The 23,852-nt window shown below is 38.2% G+C and overlaps 1 protein-coding gene across 1 annotated transcript; it reads right to left on the bottom strand.

The window, feature by feature from the left end:
• Nucleotides 1-14,104: 14,104 nt before the first annotated feature.
• On the bottom strand, nucleotides 14,105-15,577 carry LOC148032058 (uncharacterized). The gene has a single exon (XM_087684039.1). The coding sequence runs from the start codon at nucleotides 15,536-15,538 to the stop codon at nucleotides 14,330-14,332; it is 1,209 nt and encodes a 402-aa protein (XP_087540165.1). The 5' UTR covers nucleotides 15,539-15,577; the 3' UTR covers nucleotides 14,105-14,329.
• Between the last annotated feature and the right edge of the window lie 8,275 nt (nucleotides 15,578-23,852).

The following is a 23,852-nucleotide window of genomic DNA, read 5'->3' on the forward strand; positions in this document are numbered from 1 at the left end:
TCAAAGGACCCTAGATAGCACATACCTTTGCATGGTTGAGTTGCTTACCAAGGCCTTGTAAATCTCTTCACTTCAAATTCACCTTATGAACACAGTGGAGACCGCTCGCTCACTAGGTTGCTCTGTGACGGTTGGGATTCTCTTAAAGAGACTTCGCACATGGGTGACATAGTCTCGGATATCCTCCTTGTCCTTTTGACTAATATTCATCAACCTAACAATGAGGTTGTTAGAGTATCTCACCTCAGAGAGTCTTTTGATGAGGAAGAGACTCTTAAGGATATTGAAGTTATTGCATTCTGCATTGTCTAGACTAGTGTACCACGTCCATCCTTTGTCTTGTAGGCAAAGTCCAAAAGCTTCTGCATGTTGAGTGAGGTCTGTGAGGCCATTCGCCTTGCATACTTGCTTAAACTACTCCACAAAGCTAAACCATCGGGTTGATACTTGTTGAGTTGCTTAGCCACCACATGTATCTTGGTTTGGCTCTTAGAATCTGGGGTGATTCCTAGTCCTACTAGGGACAAAGTTGCCAGGGCTGCTCCACTCTAGTTCTATAGTCATGTTGTCTAAGAGTTGCTTTGTGATGAGAAGCTCGCTTAGCATAAGATTGGCCTCTAGTGCTCTCTCCCTCTCTGCATTTGGTCTTGTCCTATTTTGGTGGAGAGCGCTAAGATGCATTGAACTTCACAGATTTCTATCTCTTGCCTTAGCTTTTGAGTGTGTTGCTCTTGGTTCTAGGTAGCTATGCCTTGCAACGCTCTCCTTGCTAACTTCCACTCTTCCTCAAGATCAGCTATGATGTCCTCGACTAGTTTACCATGATGCTCTTTTTTTTTTGGGTTAGGACTGGTTCCTGACATATTGCCAGTTACTTGAGCAACAAGGGTGTCGATCAGATTGATCGGGGGCGTAGAGCTGCATCCCCAATCGCACCTGTTGTTGCTGTTGCTCCATAAGTGGCTCAACTACTCAAGTCTCCTAGTACTTGATATTTGGGGTGTTGCAAATTAGAGTTGGAAGCATAAGAGAGTGTGCATAAGAGGGAGAGAGAGAGCTCAAGTACAAGAATAAGATCTTGCTTAGTCAGTTGTTCAAGCTACAACTAGTACACTCTCCTCAACTGTGAGTGTGTACTTTAGGCTATTTATATAGCCTCTGGAGAAGTTAGGATTAGGGTTTCCCCTTGCCCCCCTGTCCTCCATTCCATTTACACCTAGCTACCCTTATCCTCTCCAGTATAAGGAGAGTTCCCATGCTTACCTCTCAACACCCCCCTCAATGCCAGGTAGCATTGGATAAAGCATGATAGGATGCCCCCCCTTTAATCCACAATGAGATGCCTTTAAAAATCATGCTACAAAAGAAGGTTATAGGTAGAGAGTGTTACAAGACTCAAAAGAGTTGGTCATCTGTGGATTGGGAGGCAAAGTTGGCCTCCAATTCCTTAGGTACTTTTGGAACACTGGGACACTTACTGGTGATATGCCCGGTCTTTTTGCATTTATTGCACTTCATTTTGTCAGGATATTTGTTCCAACAATTGCTTACAATACACCCTTTTTTGTGACAGAAGGAGCACTTAGTAGAAGCTATATGGACTAACACTTGCTCACTAGAAGTAAATGCTAAAGTCCCTTCAATATGGTTTCTCTTCTCTTCATCCAGGCAAGACTGAATGGTACTTGCCAAGGTTGGGTTCGGGATATTAGTTAGGGTAGTCACAAGGGTTGGGAAAACCTTCACAAAATTCAAAAGGATGGCAATGGCATCTTCATCATGAATTGGTGCTTGAACGGAGGCCAGCTGTGCCATAAGCCCCTTCATATGTGAAATAAACTTGCTTAGATCTTCTCTCTATTTATACTCCAAGCTAAAAAACTCAATCTTTAGAAAGATCTTGGAGTTCTTCCCTATAGCGCCGTAGAGCCTTTCAAGTTCATCCCACTTCTCCTTGGTAGTGGAAAGTTGATCAATATGATGAATTAAAGTTTCATCTAAATGAAGCATGATGATGGCCTGAGCTCTTTCATCATCTTCTACATCAAGGGGATTGGAAGGGTCAATAGATTTGGTCCCTTTTATGAAGGGCCAGCAACCTCGTTCCATCATTTTATATTTTACTAGGACTTGCCAAGGATGAAAATATTTTCCATTGAACTTGCAAATTTGAGGCCTTACATCTACATAGCCATGGCCATTATAGGAAGATCTTACATATTGCCTTAAGCAATGGCATTGTCTAGTCCTTTACATGTGGCCAAGCACGAACCAAATAGCAAAACTGATAGCCCTACAAATGATAACCAACTTTAAAGATGTAGAGATGAAAAAGGTTGGAAATCATACATATGTAATATCTCAAGATAGGATTTTGGAGGTCTTGTTCTTCAAACAACCCTTGATTTAAGCTTTATTATTTTCCTAGGTTTCAATGAGGCGAGCTTTGGACTTCAGGCTCCTCTTGATAATGTGGCCTATTAGAGGAGTTATTGGTGGAGCACGGCTTATCAAGCAACTGTATGCTATGGGATGAGTCAGAAGAGAGTACAATAACACTCACTTCTCTAATTTACCAGCAGCAAACAGTAAGGAGCATCGGTTGAATGCATTAGTAGTACTAAGAAGCACTCTTACCAACTTCCATTCTAGTACTCATAATGTAGGTTGATCTTTATGACCTTAATATTGCCCATGGAATGAGAAGAACTTTGCATTTAAGCTCCATAAGGCAGTAACAAATCTTGACAAGTGTTTTTTAGTGATTAAAATCATTGTTGATAATGCCCAGGTTGAAAAAAAATGAAAATAAGTGAGCTTGAAGCTCCTTGGCTATGGCTGCCAGAAACCCATAGTTAGGGTTTGGCTCATAGCAACCAGCACAGGAGGAATTTCTCCAAACCCTCTTAGAGGGAGATGGCCCACTGGGGGGGCTATGAAAGCCCTATGGTGGTTGGGAGGATTGCTCTGTCTACAGGTCACGTTGAGCTCTGGGATATGTCACTTGCAGATTTGCGCTGTTTTCTGTGTTTGCTACAATGTTGCCACCCCGAATAGCCCCGAGCTGAGGATAATATCTCCAGAAGAAATCTTGAGTTGGAATGCTCTCCTTTGCCCTCCCCGAAAACAGCAAACACAGAAATCTTGACCTTTGATGTGCCACCCCGAATAGCCCCGAGCTGAGGATAATATCTCCAGAAGAAATCTTGAGTTGGAATGCTCTCCTTTGCCCTCCCTAGGTCCTCCAATAGAGGTGGGTCACAAGCTGTGGCTATGGTGGTCAAGAGGCAAGAGGTAGAAATTGAAAGCTCATGTGCACTTACCGATGTAAGGAAGTTGAGGGAAGCTAAAGGATTAGAGATGGCTCTAATACCATGTTGCAAATCAGAGTTGGAGGCATGAGAGAGTGTGCACAAGAGGGAGAGAGAGAGCTCAAGTACAAGAATAATATCTTGCTTAGTTAGTTGTTCAAGGTACAACTAGTACACTCTCCTCAATTGTGAGTGTGTGCTTTAGGCTATTTATATAGCCTCTAGAGTAGTTAGTTTTAAAAGATGCGGATCTAGAGCATGACAGAAGCTATGGCAGATGAAAGATGAAAACCAAACTCATGATGACATGGACAAGTGGAGACAAACTGTTACACAAGTGAATTAGGTTCCAAGATGGAAGCTTGGACTCATAAACACAATCTTGTGTAGGATTGACAATGACAAGACACTTAACTAAAAGTACAAAGCATCATGACATTGTATTCATTCCACATGAAAGTGATAGTCAAGTACAATGCTTTATAGAAGTTTGGTTGTTCCACTCTCCTCACTGTGCATATGGGATTTAATACAGCTCTTCTTGGAGCATACTTCATTTGTCTATTTCTCAACACCCCCTTCAAATGATGAGTCCTTACACTTGCTGGCTTTTGTCCCCCTCTACACGATAACATGGCCTAGGAGACTAGCTCATAGGCAGCCTAGTCAAGTTAAAGCTTGAGACTTTACATTTTTGGCAAGGATTTTTACAAAGCAAATCCACTATGGGAACATATTCCTTAGAACAATCTGTGAGAGTTGTTGATGGTTGCGGAAGCGTATTCTTCTTCTTCTTCATTCATGAATTGACCTTGGTGGTGGTCATTCTGCATCTGCTGTGCTCTTTTCTTGTGAAAACATTCACTGGCAATATGGCCAGTCTTATCACAATAATGACATTGAATTCGACTTCTTTTGTCGGTGTTGAATCCTCGACCTCTTCCTTTGGGTCTAGTTGCTCCTTTGGCGTAAATGAGATTTTCCCTTGAGCTCGTCTCTTTCACATCTTTGCTTTTAAATTTGCTTTCTCCATCAAGCAGTGAGTGCTCAATGTCTTTGAGTGAGAGATTAGGAACATTACTTAGGGTGGACACAAGGTTCTCATATGGATCCTTATTTACACTTGCAAGTAGTATGGCTATTGCTTCATCTTCATCAATATTCTTCTTAAGAGTTGCAAGCTAGGTTTTTAGGCACTTGAACTTGTTAATGTGTGTGGTCATAGAGGCACTGTCTTTGATATCTAGTTTATAAAACTGCATGAGTAAATTTACTTTTGAATTCTTTGCTTGGGTACCAAACATCCTGTCAAGTTCCTCCCAACCAGTTCTAGCATCTCTAATGCCAGATATATGATGTAGCACATCATCACTTAGTCCCTAGGAAATGATGCCTAGAGCCTTATTATTCATCTTCTTCCATTCTTTGGTTTTGAGTTGGTCTTCTTCAACCAACTCGTCTTCATCATCTTCCTTCTTACTATATAAATCATCTTCAAATAGGTCACACAAGTCCTTTCGCATAAGGTGATACATGGTCTTCTCCTTCCAAGCATGAAAACCTTCACCATTGAATTCAGCTATTTGATCAAGCTCTACAATGTTGATAAGCTTCAATTAACTAGCAAAAATGTTGTATTTTAATGTGTTAAGAGACACAAGAAGATTAGTGTCAGAGTGATACTAGTTGAGTAGTATTAATGGCTACTAGTCAGTACTTGATCTGATTTCTCTCACGAACTTTATGGATGACTTTTGAACTTCCTCGGGCACTTCCAGAATTGCATGAACTTCAGAGAGTGTTGCTCAATGATTAAAATCATTGTTGATAACTTCAGTGAGAGGAAACAATGAAAAATGTCAAACTTTGAAGCTTTGGCTATGGCTGCCCAGAGGGATGACAGTTAGGGTTTCACTGATTGTGATGGATAGAGAGAGAATTTTGGGAAGCCCTTTTAGCTTGAGAATGCCCGCTTTGGGGGCTTCAAATGCCCCACAAAGATCTAGAAGATTGAGTGTCATGCTAGTCACTAGATCACGCCGATTCTCTGACTGCAAATTCTGTGCATGTTTCATGTTTTTTGACAAGACCTGGTCCTATAGAGTATAATATTGACTTTTGATGTGATGGGAGGAAGTGCCTTCAGTCAAGGAACAATCTGTTGAAGAGAGAAAGGGCTGAGGTGCCTTAGTTTGCTCACACTACTTTCTCCAAGGTCAGTAGGTATATTAGTCTATAGACACAGTCAAGACAACAATCAGTAGTTTGGAGCTATAGTTGCCCAATGTCAATGATTGATGTACCAAGAAGAAGATCTAAAAGCAGATGATCACTTCTTTAGAAGAAAGTTCAAAGAGATTTGGCATGTGGAGATAGATATGAGAGTTTCAAGCTATTAGAGGGTGCTGTTGACTATGGCTGCCATGGAAGCTTCATTGAAGGTATAGATGCAAATGAGGTTGAGGATAGGGTCCAGCACTCAAACTAAGCTGAGAAGAGATGGAGAGGATCTATATCATGCTCGATTGGGCTCTAATACCATGTTAAAAGATGCAGATATAGAGCATGAGAGAAGCTATGGCAGATGAAAGATGAAAACCAAACTCATGATGACATGGACAAGTAGAGACAAACTGTTACACAAGTGAATTAGGTTCCAAGATGGAAGCTTGGACTCATAAACATAATCTTATGTAGGACTAACAATGACAAGATAGTTAACTGAAAGTACAAAGCATCATGACATTGTATTCATTCCACATGAAAGTGGTAGTCAAGTACAATGCTTTATAGAAGTTTGGTTGTTCCACTCTCCTCATTGTGCATATGGGATTCAGTACAGCTCTTCTTGGAGTATACATCATTTGTCTATTTCTCAACTATTAGGGTTAGGGTTTCCCCTTGCCCCCTGTCCTCCTCCAGTCCATTTACACCTAGCTACCCTTATCCTCTCCAGTTAGGGTTAGGGTTCCCATGCTTACTTCTCAACATGGGGTCCTTGCCTAATGTTCGATGTATGGGTCTCCTCCTACTAGTGAGTTCGTTCAACTTATCTTATCTTACATGAATTTCTTATTATTTAAAATAATCCTCAATGTTACAAGCACTAAGAGATACTAGTGGTGTGCTCCTCAAAGTGCATTGTGTGAAATCAGGCTTTCAGCCTTTCTAGTCCGCATCAAATGGTCAATTGATGCAATGTACGAATTCAATGGAAATAATATAGTGCAGATCACACTCTTCTCAATTAGTTCCCATTAACTACAGCTTCTTCGTATGGGTGATGACCACCCTTGATGGTCAGTTTTGGTCTCTACTATATTCTACACATGTGTCTAAGGGGTAGTAGGTTCAGTTAGTTAATCTGGGTCTCTATCCTGACATGTGGCTAATGATCTACGAGACCACAATCATTTTCCTAGACCGTTAGGTTACGATTCTTGAGTTAGTCGACTGTATGAGCCATTCCATGTATTTGGAGGTCTACTAGGGTTTTGGCTAGCTTGGGCTTAGGCTCGGTCTACCCTAGGGTAGATCCAATTTGCTAGAATCTAGCTTCTACATAGTTTGTCTAAGTGATAGTGTTTGACTGATAGTGTCCGAGTCCAAACGGTCCTGTTCGAATTCGAGTGGTTCTATCCAAGACTGTGAGTGACGTGTCCGAGTCGGAGTAGTCTTGTTCGAGTCCAAGCCTAGGACTCAAACTGGGATGGTTCATTTGAATAGACTAAGGTTTAGATTGTCCGAGCAGTAGCAGGACTCGGACGATTGTGGAATTTGTCCGAGTGCGGTATGGGAAGTTCTAAAATGACAAAAATCTTGTCGAATCTCATAGGTGCCTTGATCAATCTTCCATCTACAATCATGAGAGCAATCATTTAGTATGAAGGCACACTTAGAGCTTACCTCTGGGATTTGAATGTGTGGTGGTGAGGATTGCCAAGCATGAAATGGTTTCCAGCCCTGTAGCTCTCTCTCTATGTCAAGCTCTCTTCCTCAACTCAGAAATGACAAATGAACTCTCCCCTTTCCCTCTTGGCTTCTTCATAAACCCTTTCTCTCTTGCCCTGTTACTTCCCCCTTCTCTCTCTTTGCTGTCCTAATGCCTTGAAGCTCTCTTTTCCTTGTTTTTTTCCCGTTTTGGGCCTACTATTACAACATAAATCCTACTGTGTGTTTTTTTTTTGTTTTCCTTGTTTTTTTTCTTACCTAAATGCATTCAAATAAAAAAAAGCAACCACTTACAAAATCCAATCTACTTACCTAAATCCAAAAAACCAAAAAAACTTACTTCCAAAGGAGATCGAATACCTCTTTAACTTCCTCGCTTCCTACCTATCTCAAGCACTGGTTTGGGGCAAACCCTACTTCAATGCTCAGTTCGGAGCACGTAAGCACTCAAAGCTTGAGTCTGTTGGTCCTGACAACAAAACCAAAATGTGGGAGTTTCTTGCTCGACCACCGAGACCCATGGATTGCTTATTGTTTCAAGCATTTCAAGCCAAGTGCAATGGCTACCTCTCACATAGCCATACACACTCTCATACCTACAAGTGTAGTGAGCTTACCTCCATGCTTGATCGAGTTGCCTCCTCCCTCAAGCACTTTGGTAGCTGCACGATCTAAGGTGCAAGCTCAATCCTCAAGCTCCAAGCTCCATGCTCCATTGTCGAGTGCGAGAGAAGAGAAGAGAAGAGAAGGGAAGGGAAGAGAAGAAGAAGAAGAAGAAGAAGAAGAAGAAAAAGAAGAAGAAGAGAGGAGAAGATGGAGAGCTTCTCCACCACGGTTTCTCACTCTCACACACTCACTCCCTCTCTTAAGCACAAGCTCAAGCAAGAAAGCAAGAAGAAGAAGAAGAAGAGAGCTAATTTTGGCCACACACAAGAATGAGCTTCTTCATTCACTTTTTGCCTTTTTGTATATAAACCTAGTTCCCTTTGGGAACCCATCCATTTTTTACATGCCTAGCCATTTAAGCCTAGATCCTATTTTCCTATTCCCTTCCTATTTTCATTGTGCCTTCACCCATGCGTGTTTACATTTAGAAATTGCATAGGAGGGAGCATGGTGCTCTTTTACAAGGATTTAGAGTGCACTTTTATATTTAAAATGCATCTTTCCTCTTTTGTGCTTGCCCAGAACTTTTAAGGTTGCACTTGCACTTTTGGTCTATTTTCCTCCTATTTTTTCAATCGGGCCATCTTTTTTCATTTACCCTGCATCTTTTTAATTTTATTTTTGCTTTCTTGCACTAGGGTTAACACTTGATATGTAGTAGGTTGCTGCTATCACTATTGCTAGCCATGATTGCAGCCCAAAATGACATGAAATGTCACAAAAGACAATCCAAAACTATCACATAATTGATCAAGAGGAGATGCAAAATCCAATCGGCAAGATGTTTCCAAATTCTTGTGTTTAGTATCTAGTTAGTGATCATATTCCAGCATTGCCAAGACATTTTACATCAGTAGTATACATGAATGCATCACCAAATAGCATATGACAGCTCTTGGCATAGATTGCCTGCAAATGATATCTGTTGTTCACAATGTACAACATAAAAAAATGTCTGAATAAATTGATCTATTCCAGCCCAGATATGAGGCACAAAGCACATGCAATCACTGCTCAATCAAACGCTATTATGTTAGTACCAAATCAGTACTAGAGAATTTCACCGAAAGCATACAACCTACAATTCTCCACAGCTAAGGCAATGTTTCCAAGCTTTAAATGAAGCTCAAAATATCCCCAAAGTCACCTCCAAATGATTGGCATTCATAGTGTACATGTACATTGCATTAGTAGCACCCGAAAGATAACCCAAAAAAGTAATAGGTACAACATAAACCTCTGCCAAGTGCATTCAACCCTACTATTATAGTAGCCAAAAATCGGTGTAAATCGAGTAAAATCCGTTTGCCATTTGCTTCTTGCAAATAGCAACTATGTGGATCCAATATACATATTTCAGTAGGATCTAGTTCCTTTTCCTTGTGAGGAAGAAGGTTTGTGATGAAATATTACACTCCATAGGATGAGATTGGTGCGTCTCAAAGCTTCAAGGGGGATGATGCAGATGAAGAGGTTGTGGTAGCACAAGCTATTTCGGATCCGAACTTCATGATTGAACTTCTTTTGACACACGCGATCTCTCACCTAAATGATATTTCTTGGCAAATGATGGGTAGTGGTTATGTAATAGAGATCTTGGGACTAATTGTACAAGTCCAAACTCCTCAAATCGGAGCCAATACCACGACGATGGTAGTTGGAATCGTTGCTCCAAATACAACCCCACTTCCCAATCCTTGGAATTTGACTTAGATTGTTGTCAATACGGGGTAGACTGGTGCAGTAAATCGGGGAAGCCAATAGAAGCAGTCTACTCAACAATAGTCAATGTACAAGCCCTAGATGTTTCTTAGCAACATTAATAGCAGTATGTGCAACAATATTCTCCATAGCAACAAGTGCTCCTCTGTGGCAATTCAAAACAGGCTTGCAAACCATGGTTCAAGTCAATCCCCAAATTCTATAGCCCATGTTACAAGAGCTAGGTGTGCAAGCCTAACATGAGTTGAAGTGGTGCAAAATGGTTATGGGCTTGCTCTAGATCACTTGTAGAATACTCTTATGATATCTCTTCCCCCTAGGAGTGAAGTTTGAGGGTGAGGAAGCAAGATTTCTCCATGCACCTCCATGAAACCTTGGAAGGAAGAAGAGAGAGAATGTATTCTTGAAAAGTAGAAGTGCATTTTACTCTTCTCTAACTCCCTTGAGGCTTCTTCAATCAAGAATCCCTAAAATTTTACCTCAAAGTTGAAAACGAGCTACTAAATTTGATGTGAGTGCCTCCAACTTGGCCATAGCTCCTATGAGATCTCCAAGAAAGGGTGTCAATACCCTTGATCCACAATATTATAAATGTGAGCAGCTACAGTAAAATCAATACAATCACCCACTTGCTCATTACTATGAGCACCATGAGTATCCTTGTGAGCCATGTGATGCTCCTCATGGACAATGCCATGTTGAGAGCATCTCACTGCAACTTCATGAGATGGAGACCCTTTAATCCAAGGACCTTGACTTTGAATGCCCAGTAGTAGTTCAGAATGTGGGGATCATGGACATGCAACACCTAGGGGTTGAGGCAATAAATGTAGTGGTGATTATAGCCTCATTTTCTCTAGCCCTACTTAGAATGGAAAAAACAATGCATGCTACCATATTGGTCATCAAGGATCTTGCTCCACAATTAGTGCTTGAGGATGATACCATGGATCACTTCTATGACATAGTAGATGTATTGGATCATAATTATCCTTTTGACTCTGGTGGTAGTGTAGCAACCCATGCTTGTATTGATGACCCTTACCCTCTTGATGCCTACAATGTAGGTTATCCATTTGATCCCAAGAAATAGAGTAGTAATCTATTAATCCCTCATTCCTAGCCTTGTAATAAGTTTTGATTTTGGTTTTTGAGGATAAAAACATTTTCGGTGGGGGTGGAATGTAAACAAGGGAAAATATAAATATCCAAGAAGAATAGGGAAAAATACCAGCTACACAACCATGTATGTAAGATGTATGGGGTTTCATTTTTACACCATCAGTTAATACGAATACCCTTTCATCTTCATTTTCTTCTCCTTCACCTTTCATGGCTTCCTTTCCCTTCAGTACTTGTCTAAACTAGGGGTTTTTAAAAAAAGTAACTAGATATGAGAAAAGAGAAAGAAGAAGGGACCAAAGATTGAGGAATTGATACCAATTGTAATGAAGGAGTTTGAGAGGAGAGAGAATGAGTAGAAGAGGGAGAAAGAAAGGAAGAAGAGGAGAGAGAAAGGCTAGGAGGAGAGATAGAAATATAGGAAGAAGAGAGAGAATGCCAAGAAGAGGAGAGAGAAGGGAGAGGAAGCCATGAATGCTAAATAAGAAGAAGATGAAGATGAAAGGGTATTCATATTAGCTGATGGTGCAAAAACGAAACCCATATGTCTTATATGCATGCTCTATAGCTGGTATTTTTCCTATTTTTCTCAAGTATTTATATTTTCCCTTCTTTACATGTGTGATGTCATGCTCTACCTCTCCTGCGAGTTTATGAGATTGCAAGAGGCATTATTGTTGTACTATGGGTGGTTTCTTGGTGCTTGGTCATGTGTAGTTGGAGTTTCCAGTTGAGTAAAGCTTTTAGGAAAAGTCATATAATATTATTGGCACTCCTCGTCTCTAGTCTTTGGGTTGTGAGAGGGGTTTCCATTGATCACCACTTGTGTGACAATGTTGCTAAATTGTAGCTTTGAGTGTTAATATTACAACAATCCAAATATTTTTTAGTACTATATTATTGATTGCGTGCACAAATTAAAACATGTATATGTTAAGTTATATATGGAAGATACAAATACAAAATGCAAAGTCTTAAAATACAAATTTTACCTCTATGACTAGAAGAGATCAACCATACATGAGAATTATCTCAACCAAACGTGAGCAAAATTGTCATACTAAAAATGATGTAACTAACTCAAAAGAGCATGAGAAAATTTGCCATGGTAAACACCAACCAAAAGAACTTTATTTAATCTATAAGCTTTTCAAGCTAGCAAAAATCAATGTCTTATGCTTCACTCTCTTTTAACTTGTCTCTAAATGCAAGGCTTGCACAATATCCTTGCATGCACGCACGCGCGTGCGCGCGCGCATGCACGCACACACACACACACACACGCACAAAAGATTGGACCAAATTCAACCTTCTCTTGCTGTCATACCTACTTTGTCTTTTTGATATGGTTGAAATGAGATAAATATTTTCATGGCTCTATGGCTTCAATTTAACATCTTGTCAATCTATTTTATAATCTTTCTAAGCACTAGTTTCAAATCAATATACATTAATAACACATCCCAATACTAGAGTGAAAAATAGTATTTCATGCATTAAGCATCATCATCAAAGAATTACTATACAAGATGATAAAATGTTGAAGATATTGTTGAACCATGTTCATTTCCTATATTTCCAATGTTTTGCTCTAAGCTATACAATATTTCTTATATAATTCTCTTGGAACCTTTTCATAAGAGATGCAACCATAAGAAGATACAATTTTCAAGACAAAATATTTTCGGCCTATATGCATTCACCAAACCTCATAAAAATGTTTTTTATTTGTTGAAACCCCTTTTTTTCTATTTGTTGAAATCCCACTGCATGTAAGTGCATGAAATATAAGACAATATGCAACTATTAAAAAATGAGATTTTGAAAACAATGGAGAGGTGAGACTTGGTAAACATATTTGTCTCATACAAAACTTCTAAGATTCTATTCCACTGAGCATTAAACATTTCAACATTGTTCTATATGAGCAATCTTTGTTTGTACATGAGTGCAATAGACAAATATCATTGGTGCAATTGTAGTCGCCTTATATTTTTGCATTGCACATTTGAACATAACTTGAAAGGACCATGAGGATGTAAGCCTAGTGGATATTATAGTAGAATATCACATAAGAGGAAAGTGAATGTAAAAAGTTTTCTCCATAAATTTAGGGGAAAGAGGAGTTGAAAGAATTTGAAAAGGTTGGTTGAAAGCTAAAGTAGAGAAGAATTTTAGATAGAAGATGCAAGTGTGGGAAACAAGAAACCATTAAGCACTTATTTTAAAATGGTGGGAAATCTAGTGCTATTTGGATAAGAACTTTCTCCCATTTTTGGCCAATGAACAATCAAATTGAGCTAGATGAAGAGCAAGACATGGAAATATGCAAATTTGGGCTTAAGAGCTTTAATGATTCACATAGAGAATAGAGAAGTCACTTTCCAATTTATTAGATATTTTTTCTTTTAAGAAATCTAGAAGATGTGCCTCTAGGAGTCTTTGAAAGTCTAAACATAGATGTATCTTGATATGAAGTAGTTTTAAAAGTCAAATGGACTTGGGTTTTGGCTTGTAGAACTAGTAAATTAAGTGATAGAGGCATGGCCAACATCCTAAGCAATGTGCTCAAGTAACTTTTGTATCTAAATAATTTCTAAAAATGCAACCTATCTATTCACAAATAAGAATTTGGAACGGTTTCTACTTACATTTCAAGATGATGTCACCAATAGAGGCAGAGAATAATGCTCATACATTTTCATGTTGGACGTTAACTACAAGAAAGTCATGTGTGGCCTATAAAACTTTTGGTAATCTACATATTTGGCTTAGCTAAAAATCTTTCTCCTATCGTGGTTGTACAAATAAATTTTCACAAATGAGAATGTGACAACTATGTTGTACTATGAATTTGACATCGTTCAACTTGTTAGAGAAGTACACTATGCGTTTGGTGTTTACATTGTTCATTTGATCTTTCCATTTTGTATACCAAAACATTGAATGTAGTGTTGTTGATTTGTGTGGATACTACTATAAGAATGTATAATGTGTGCTTACCTTATTCATTTGACCTTTCCATTTCATATACCAAAATATGGAATGCAATGTTGCTTATTTATCTAGATCTAGTACTATCCGAATTTATAATGTATTAAGCACATGATACGACCTAGTAAACAAGAAGTTGTGATTGAAAATGCTTTCAATTTTCCTTTCAAATTTAGGGAAAAAATGTAATTTACTGAAGCAATTTACTTATAGCACACAATAATGGAGAAGATAGTCTAGAACAAGATATGAAGTTGTATATCAAGGCTACCATCTTGACAAAATTTTGCAAATGAATAACCATTAAGGCCATGCATGTTCTTTATAGCATGGCTTCTTTGGTCATGTTTGAAGTTGAGAATTACATTGGTTTTCATGATTCTAGTGATACACAAAACCCTAATAAGTACAAGGACTTTTAAGATCAATTTGAAAGTTATCAAGGTGGAAGCTTACGTATGTAGATAAAGAAATGAGATCTAGGAATATTATCATGGTAAATGTTTTGTGATGGCTATTGCCATAGAAATCAGTCTTTGCATGCAAAATGTGCACTTGAGATTTCACAAGCATGGTTGTGGTCCAAGACGAAGTTCTAGATCAACTTTTTTCTTGCAATGATCATTGATTGCAAGGACATCATGTTGGCCATGTGGAGCATATAATGGTTCATAGACACCTTCCTTAACTTTTTTTGTGGGTCTAAGCTCTGTTTGGTCTATAATTTCCTTAGCATTAGAGGGGGTGCTTTTTGTGGTGGCGATGTCTGTAGGTGGTGGGTTGTAAGGGGCTAAACTCAATGTGGTGGATAGGCAAGTAGGGGGTTTTGTGATGGGGGTAGGTTTGAATAAGGATGGGGATTGAGTAGAGAGAGAGGTAGAGGGATATGACTGTGTGCTTGGGGAAGGAGATCTAATGTTGTTCTGATGATATTGTGATGATGCGATATCATGATGATTTTGGTGGTTTTGGTTCACGAGTGTAGGGCCATGAGGTATTGCAAGGTTGAGAGAGGTAGCGCTAGGCATTGAGAGGTTAAGAGATGCAGTTTGGTCAGTAGGAGAAGCTGTCAATGTGGTTCTAGAAGGAATGGGAGGAGGATTAGGGTAAACAAAGCAATATCCCATGCTAGAGGGCAATTCGGAAGAGAGGGAGGAGACAGGAGAGAGAGAAGAACACGATGAAGAAGGTGATATGATATCATTAGTAGTGGCTGAGGCTGCAGCGCGGAGAAGAGCGCGTTGACGGCGATGGACATTCATATGACCACCTAGGGCTTGGGCAGTGCAGAATTCTCTCCCACAGAAGCTGCAAGAGTAAGACCTAGGGGGCCATTGAAGCCCGTCTTCAGCACACACATCCTCCGAGAAGGCCTTGATTTCCCAATTGGAGCTATCTTCATCCTTTGGGAGGCCGCCATTGTTGATGCTGCGAGGGGGTGGCCTCTTGTGGGATGGGAGGCCGAGAAGGGGGATGAACCTTCCACCTCCACACCCTCCTGTGGAAGTATTGAGGCTACTACTATTACCATTGATGTTGTTACCATTGTTGCTATAAGCATTGATCATGCTGCAGCTACCACTGTTTGCAATGGCTGATGCTGGAGTGTTGTAGGTGGGGGAATGGTTGTTGCCATGGAGGAAAGCAGCTTGGAAGAATTGGACTGCGCTCTCTTGGGCATGGATGAGCTGTTGCTGCTGAGAGAGCTTGAGGGAGGAGGAGGCCTGATGGTCAGAGGTGGGGGTACTCAAGGGCCCGGGGGGGGAATTCATGGCTGTGGCAGTACGATATTAATCAGCAGCTGCAAATCAGAGGCAAGGGAGGAGTGATGAGCAGAAGCAGGTGCCCGTGATGCTGACGATGAGGTACTGATGATGAGAATGATGACCCAGAGGAAGAAGAAGCTAGATATTGGCCCATGGTGTTAGAGAGAAGACATGGGAGTATAAAGGAGAGAGAGAGAGAGAGAGAGAGAGAGCGTGTGTGTGCGTGTAGGAGACAAGGAGCAAATGTCCAAGGTGGCCAGCGAAGACAGACGACGAGAGCGAGGTGAGAGGACGGACAATTAGAGAGAGCAAAGCTGGTGCCTTGTGACTGAGAGTTGGTGCTTAGCCAGGCGGCTCTCGTCGCTACTCCCATTGTCTGCCGCTTCTCGATCTCCCCCCCCTCCTACACACACAAATATTTATTATATATATAGTAGTATTTAAATAGTGCTCACAAAAAACCGAGGTCTAGTGTCAAGTGAATTGTTTAATTTTAAACAAACTTGACATATTTGAAACCGAGGTTTCTTAATTTTAAAATCAAAGATTCTTTAACTTATAATGTTCTTGAAAAGACCTACATATGTGAAGACCTTGTAAATTGTCAACATTGGAGGTTTGTTTAAATCAACTTTAAAAATGTTTTCCATAAATACTATCGGTGTTAATATGAGACTATCATCTCTCTCTCTCTCTCTCTCTCTCTCTCTCTCTCTCTCTCTCTCTCTCCACATCTATCCATCCAACACACTAGGATCCCATGTCAACCCTCACTTCTAATACCCCACCCTTTCACATCTTCCTGGCCAGAAACTGACTCCCTACCCTAGAACTTCACACCCCATCTCAAATTCTTCCTCTCCTAGGCCCCCTTACTCTTGTCATTTCCTAGTCACTTATTATTTTGATCATTTGAAAAGTACAAGCATTATACTAACATGTACTCCATATTCACATAAGATGCCTTCATTCTTAACATCTTTTATTTGCCAAATGAAGGAGTTGTCTCATTAGGTTTGTTCTCATTCTTTATTCCATCGAGAATCAATATAATTAGCTTCCTTCAACTCTTCATCCCAAGAAACGTCATAACATCATCCATCCCAACAAACATGCCATATTATTAATTAAAACATAGAGATAGATGTCGGTCTAGCATGTAGTATACCTCTAGCCATAAATGCATGTGGAGCTTTCATTTACTTCTTCAATAGCACAAGACCTCAAATTGTTTGGCAACCAAAATATTCTTCATAGTGTTGAGACTAGTACATCCATGAAATAGATGAGAGAAAGGTGTAAAGACCCATATATAGGATAGTTGTTTCAACAACTCAAGTGTGATATGCCAAACTCTTACATAAGGTACCTATTTCACTAAGATTTGATACCAAAAACATTCACATGGTGCATAAGCAATGTAGGGTTTTGATTTGCAAGCATGGATGACCATGATTTGGTCCAAGATAGCTATGTAAGAACCTACTAGGTTAATAAGATGCTTGAGGGTCGAGAAATAATTAAAAAGGAGCTACATTATATTGAATTCAAGAAAGAAGTATTTCTCCCTTCTCGATAGAAATGCACATTTGTATGAGAAACTAAAAATTTCAACCATTATAGTGATTTGGCTTTGTTTTTGTGTGCAAAGATACATATTTTTCCAATCATAGAAAGCCTGAAGTGATTTAATGCATGTGCTAATGGAATCCCATGAATAAACCAAGCTTATTAAGTTGCTTCAATTGTTTTTAAAGATAGTGTTATAACATTACACACAAGGCAAAGCTTTATGACCACTTGTGCTAAGACCCACTAGCTCAAGTGGTAGTGAGATGGTGTATTAAACCCAAGGTCAAGGCTTCCTTTCTCACATGCAACAATAAACACACCTAGTATATTGTAAAAAGTCATTATGGATGCACTTGGATGGTCACCACAAGATGGAGATTGTAATAGGAGTGCATGTTGAGTTTGTGGTCAAGGATTTGGTGCACCTTAACTACACAGGTTCATGTAAGCCCTGATATTTAACCATTACAAAATCATTTTGTCTAAAGATGGACACTTGTGAAAATCAAACTTTAATTCTAGCGTAAGTTTGACGATGGGAGCATCATAGGGGAGAATAAATTTGAGACCAATGAGCAGATCCTCCTGTTTACATACCTTTTAGAGTGTGACTTTCTTTTACTTCAAGCATCATGAGAAAGTCATATGCCAATCGTTGGCATATCATAACCATTACATGAATGCATGTTCCAAGCAAAATGAACATCAATAATGAAAATTCATGATTTGTACTAAACACAAAGTATAGGTGTAGATGATGCATATTCTTGCACAAAATACAAGTGCACAATTTATGCATATTCCAAATAAAATGCAATGAGTGATGTGAGCCCAAATTTAGAAATGTTTTGCATATATTTACATATACATAAACACTTGAAACCATCATGTTGATGAGATGCTTGGGAGAGGGGGAAATACTTTTATGCAAGATAAAGAGTTTGTCCTTTGTGGATTAACACAAAAGAGTTGTAATATGAAAATGCAAACTTGTAATAGGATCTAAAAAATGGTGCTTCTCAACAAGTAAAAACGCATAAGCAGGTGTTTTATAATGCATGTGGCACACAAGAGATTGTGAGCTGCCCTCCACCAGCCCATCCTTAAAAGAAAAATACAAGGTGAGACAAATTCTCAATAGTTAAGCATCTTATTAAGCATAATCAAAGCATATATTATAATCACTTATCTTTGTTTGATATCTGCTTACATCTACATCTATGTTACAAACTTTCATTGTCACTATGTGATCACATGCCTTTGTTACTTGCTTCATATATTGTTTTGTTTGAAAGTGATGTTGCTTTTAAAAGGACATGATCATATATATAAATTTGTTTCATCTACATATCTTTTTATTCAAGAAAATTCAAAACCTTTGAAACCCTTATTAATGCTTTCAACAATTGCATGTGGTAAGCAATAAAATATGAGCGAAGAACTATGTATTATTCATGCAAGTGTAGACAAAGCTAAGTAGTTTCTTAAACTTACAACATATAGTTCCTAGCATCTTAATTCTAGATCATGTCTTTGAACTCAATTTCAAGTTGGATAGGGATATGGGCACACCAAACTAAAAATGGATAAAATTTGTTTGAGTTGGTGATGGTAAGTCCAGCCCAAAGTTTCATTCTCAACTCTATACTACACATGTGACATTATGCCAAATTTATTTCGAAGTAGTGGGCCACATAATTAATGGATATTTAATCACGAGTCAAATTTGGCTTTGATAATATCACCTTCATATTTAAATGTGTGGTCTAATATTATGTTTCTAGAATGACACTCTCTCACAAAATCTAACAATATCTATGAAATTGGTCTTATGTTTAACAAGACTAGCTATCTTGGCAACTCATTTATAATACTATGCCCTTTAAAGTAATTGGAGTGTTTCCCTTGTCAAAAGGATGTACTTGGTCTTATGTTCAACATGAACAAGACTAGTTATCTTGGCAACTCATTTATAATAATGTGCCCTTTAAAGTAATTGGAGTGTTTTCCTTGTCATAGAATCCTTTTGACTTACAAGGACTTCCATAGCCACAAGTTAATATTAAAATCAAATCGGTGACTTATGTTTTACTCTTGGTTCACATAAGTACAATTTGTATTGATCCATTAGATGTGCGAAACCTCTTTCACCTCAAACATAAAGAAATAAAATAAAGCATCTAAATAACTTGGTAAAGTTATTCCAACAATGTTGCCATCTTAAACCTACATTATGTCATTGACACACAACATTGTTGATGGATATGCACAAAATTATGTTCTCTCATGGCATTTCTTCCTCAAGGGATTGGCAAATCAAAGGTTGTTAAAAGACTTTTATGTAGTTGGTGATATTTAAAGAGGATTGCAATAAGTGTAGATACACCTAATTATTAGGAGATATAACAAAGTCCTAATCACATGCTCATCCAAAGTTTTAGAGTTGTTGTTATAAACTTGACCTAAAAATTAGACTAGATGTTTTGAGTACAATGACACAAGATAGAAATTGGTTGAGCTAGCACTATTTTGATTCAAGCCCTAGAAAGTGATACACACCTTTTCATAAGCTTGTATTGATTTTATCTTCCTCATCTCCTTATTTCTCCTTGTCCCTCATTCTCTATGCTATTTCTCTATCCATAGCTTTTATTTTTTCTTTCTCACTAATCCCTTCCTCTCAAATAGAGCACAATTCTTTTAATCCATGATTTGAGACCTTTTTGAACTTTTGCTATGTAAATGCTATCAAAGGAATATAACTTAGAGGTGAAACTTGGAATTTGGGATACTAAAGCTAAAGACAATGATAGTCATGGTTATTCATAGTTTTGTTTTTTTCTCTTTCTTTTTATTGACATTTGCAAAAGTAAAAATATTGATTAATAATGTTTACATATTTGTTAAGAGATTAGGCATGTCTTGGAAACACCCCTTAATTCTTGTCCACTAGTGAGAAACTTATTAGATGGGCCCTTTTTATGCAAATACTATTCTTGAGTGCCCAATCTAATGTAATTATTACTTCTATAATGATGTTTTAGAGCTTTTTAAACTAAGCACCATGTGACACTTATCACTTCATATCATCGACTTAAAAAAGATAGCTTCATTCACACTAGCATGGGCAACTCACTTTCTCCTATTCTCTTGTAGCCCTTTCATCTTTCTATAAACTATTGAAATCTTTTTTTTGGAAAATTTCACAAATTTTCCTAGAAACAAGGTCCAAAGTGCAAAAATTTGGCTCAAAATTATACAAAAAAGCATCCTTTTGACCAAACATGGCTAAATCGTAAGTTTTTTTGGTATTTGATTACCAAAACTCACCTCGATCATAATGTAAAGAGGGATATTAAATGTGCAGGTCTATATAAACTCTGTGTATGTGTGTAACCTCATGGACTATGCATTTCATATGCTATTTAACATTAAAGATAAGTATGTTAGTTTCCAAGTTTGAATATGTATCTATGCACACATGACTTAGCCAGCTTGACAAGTTCAAATAATAAGTGAACTTTGATTGCAAAATCATCAACCATATTTTTTAGTAGGGGTTCAAAAAGTACACTTTCTATGACCATCAAATAAATATGGCACACTCTCATTTACCCTTTTTATAAAGCATATACCAAGGAGAATTCCTTTAGACTTGGAAATCTTATCCTTAATCTTACTACTATATTATTTTAGCGATAGGTTCGGAAAGCCCTGAATCTCTAGAGGGCTTCCCGAACCTATCGCTTTTCCAAACCTCCCTTTTTCAATCAAAACCCCACCCCTCCTCTCTTTCTCACGTGCAATATCTCATTTTCTCTTCCCCTCCCCTTTTTTCACTAAAGCCTTCCCTTCCCCCCTCCCTTTTTTAAATTAAAACCCCTTCCCCTCTCTCTCACTTATAATCTCTCTCTTTCTTTTTCCTATCCCCTTTTTAATTAAATTCTTTCCCCCTCCCCCCCCTCTCTCTCTCTCATGTGTAGGGCCTAGGTTCTCTCTCTCTCTCTCTCTCTCTCTCTCCTTTAATTAAATCAAACTTTTTTAAATCAAAAGTTGTTTTTTTCTCTCTCCCTCTCTCAGTTAGATTAAAATTTTTAATTTAATTTTTTCTTTAATTAAATATTTTAAAAGCTTTTTTAATTTAAAGTTTTTCAAACATAGTTTTTCACACATTTTGAGAAGAAGATAGAGAGAGAGAGAGAGAGAGAGAGAAGAAGAAGAAAAAGAAGGATAAAAAGAAGAAGACGGAGGAGAAGGGGGAGAAAGAGGAAAGAGAATAGTATTTTTTAATTAAACAATTTTCTTCTCCCCCTCCCCTCTCTCTCTCATGCGTAGGGCCTAGGTTTTCTCTCTCTCTCTTTGTTAGATTAAACTTTTTAATGTAAAAATTTTGTTTAATTAAAATAAGGAGAGAGAGAGAGAGAAATAGCAAAAAAAAAAAAGAGGAGAGGGAGGGAGGGAGAGAGAGGGGAAACAGAGAGAAAGAGAATTATAGAGAGAGAAAATATAAAATTTAAGAGAGAGAGAGAGGAAAAGAAAAAACAAAAAGAGAGGAGAGAGGGGGAGAGAGACAGAGAGAAGAAAATAAGAGAGAGAAAATAAGAAGAAGAAGAGAAAGAATTTGAACACAGTGAGAGAATTATAGAGAGAGGAAAGATAAAATTTAAAAGAAAGAAAGAGAATTATAGAGAGAGGAAATATAAAATTTAAGAGAGAGAGAGAGAGAGAGAGTGAAGAAATGATAAAAGAAAAAGAGAGGAGAGAGGGGGGAGAGAGAAGAAAATGAGGGGGGAGAGAGACATAGAGAAGGAAATGAGAGAGAGAAAATAAGAAGAAGAATTATAGAGAGAGAATTATAGAATATGAACATAGAGAGAGAATTATAGAGAAAAGAAAGATAAAATTTAAAAGAAAGAGAAAAGAAAAAGAAAATAAAAAAAACTTTCTTTTTAATTAATATAAGGAGAGAGAGAGAGAGAGAGAGAGAGAGAGAGAGAGAGAAGGAAAAGAGAGGAGAGAGGGGGGACAAAGACAGAGAGAATAAAATGAGAGAGAGAAAATGAGAAGAAGAAGAGAGAGAATTCGAACACAGAGAGAATTATGAAGAGAGGAAAGATAAAATTTAAAAGAAAGAGAAAAGAAAAAAATTTAAAGAGAGAAGAAAAAAGGGAAAAAAGAGGAGAGAGAAGGACAGGAGAGGTGAGGGGAGAGAGAGAGAGAAGAAGAATAAGAAGAAGAAGGAGGAAAATAGGAAGAGAGATGGAAAAAAAGAGAAAAGAGAAAATTCTTTTTAAAATTTATTTATTTATTTATTTTTGAGAGAGAGAGAGATAGAGAAGGAGAGAAGAAAAATATAAAATTTAAAAGGGAGAGAGGGAGAGAAGAAAAAAAGGAAAATTAGGAGAAAGGGGAGAAGAAGAAAAGGGGGCACAAAGAGAGAGAGAGAGAGAGAGAGAGAGAGAGAGAATTAGACATAGGGAATTCGGGGGAGAGAGAGAGAGAGGAAAAAGAGGAGAGAGAAAGATGAGAAATGGATTGTTGAGTGAAGTTTATTGCACGGCAACTTCGCTTGTCACTTCGAGGCAGCGAAGCTGCCGTGAAGCGGCCTAGCATTCTGTGCGCGCGAAGCGCGCGCATAACGCTAGTACTTATAGTAGGAAGATTGCATGTGGTAACCCTCCAAGTATCAAGTTTAATCTATTAGATGGAATGGTGTTCCAAGGTTTTATTGATGAGTAATAGAGGCATTACTAAGAAAGTAATCATTTAAAGAAACATGGATCCAAAACCAAGTCATCTAACAACACCAAAAATACATTCAATTTGACAATGCCCAAAATAAATATCTTTAATAAATAATTATAGTTTATCTCAAGCATTGTGCCCACAATCAAAGCCATATGTATTCTATGCATGTTTGTAATGTCAAGATAGGAAGGTGTCCAACATCCCCACCCTCATCTATAGATACAATAATATCATTTTTGGGCTTACCCCCATAAGCAACTCAAGCTATAACTTTATGGGGCCATCACCAACAACATCCTAATTTAAGGTTAAATGGGGCCATTATCAATAACATCACAATTCACCTCAAATTGTATTTTGACATCCTCAAGATGATAAGCCTCTTGTCTTTCATTGACAATGAGCAAGCAAACTAGGGTCTTTGCACTCAACCTAAAGAACTCAATATTCTCTACCTATAAATAGCTTGATTTCATATATATAAATAAGGTGGGCATGACATCTCATCTACACCCACACATGCTTCCCACTCAATGAGATCATGATTCATATTACTAAGTCACTCTTGAATTTTTGAACATAAACATACATGCTTGCCACTTAATGAGATAATGATTCATATGACTAAGTCACTCTTGAAATTTTGGGCATAAACACTCTCCATTGAAAGAAAAGTGCTCAACCTCAATGGTGGTGGTCCATCATTAGAACTAGTGATCATGATAATCTTTAAAGAAAAGAGTAATTAAGAATGGATTAGAATCAAGGATACATTTCAACTCTCAACTTGAATGTAGGGAAAGTTCACCACCCCCACAACTAAGTAAACCTAATCTAAAATTGCCACACCACCCCCTGTTACGTGAGCGGTGATCGAGACAAGCCTCTCTCACAACCCGATAACGAGACGTTAAGGAGTGCCGGTTAGGGTAATTGACTTTGTCGGATGAACAATACGACACGAAAAATTTAAGTGTTTTGACAAACACCACACAAACCA

This window comes from Lygodium microphyllum, chromosome 8, assembly GCF_053477565.2.
Source record: "Lygodium microphyllum isolate KBCC chromosome 8, Lygodium_microphyllum_v1.1.10, whole genome shotgun sequence".
NCBI lineage: Eukaryota > Viridiplantae > Streptophyta > Polypodiopsida > Schizaeales > Lygodiaceae > Lygodium > Lygodium microphyllum.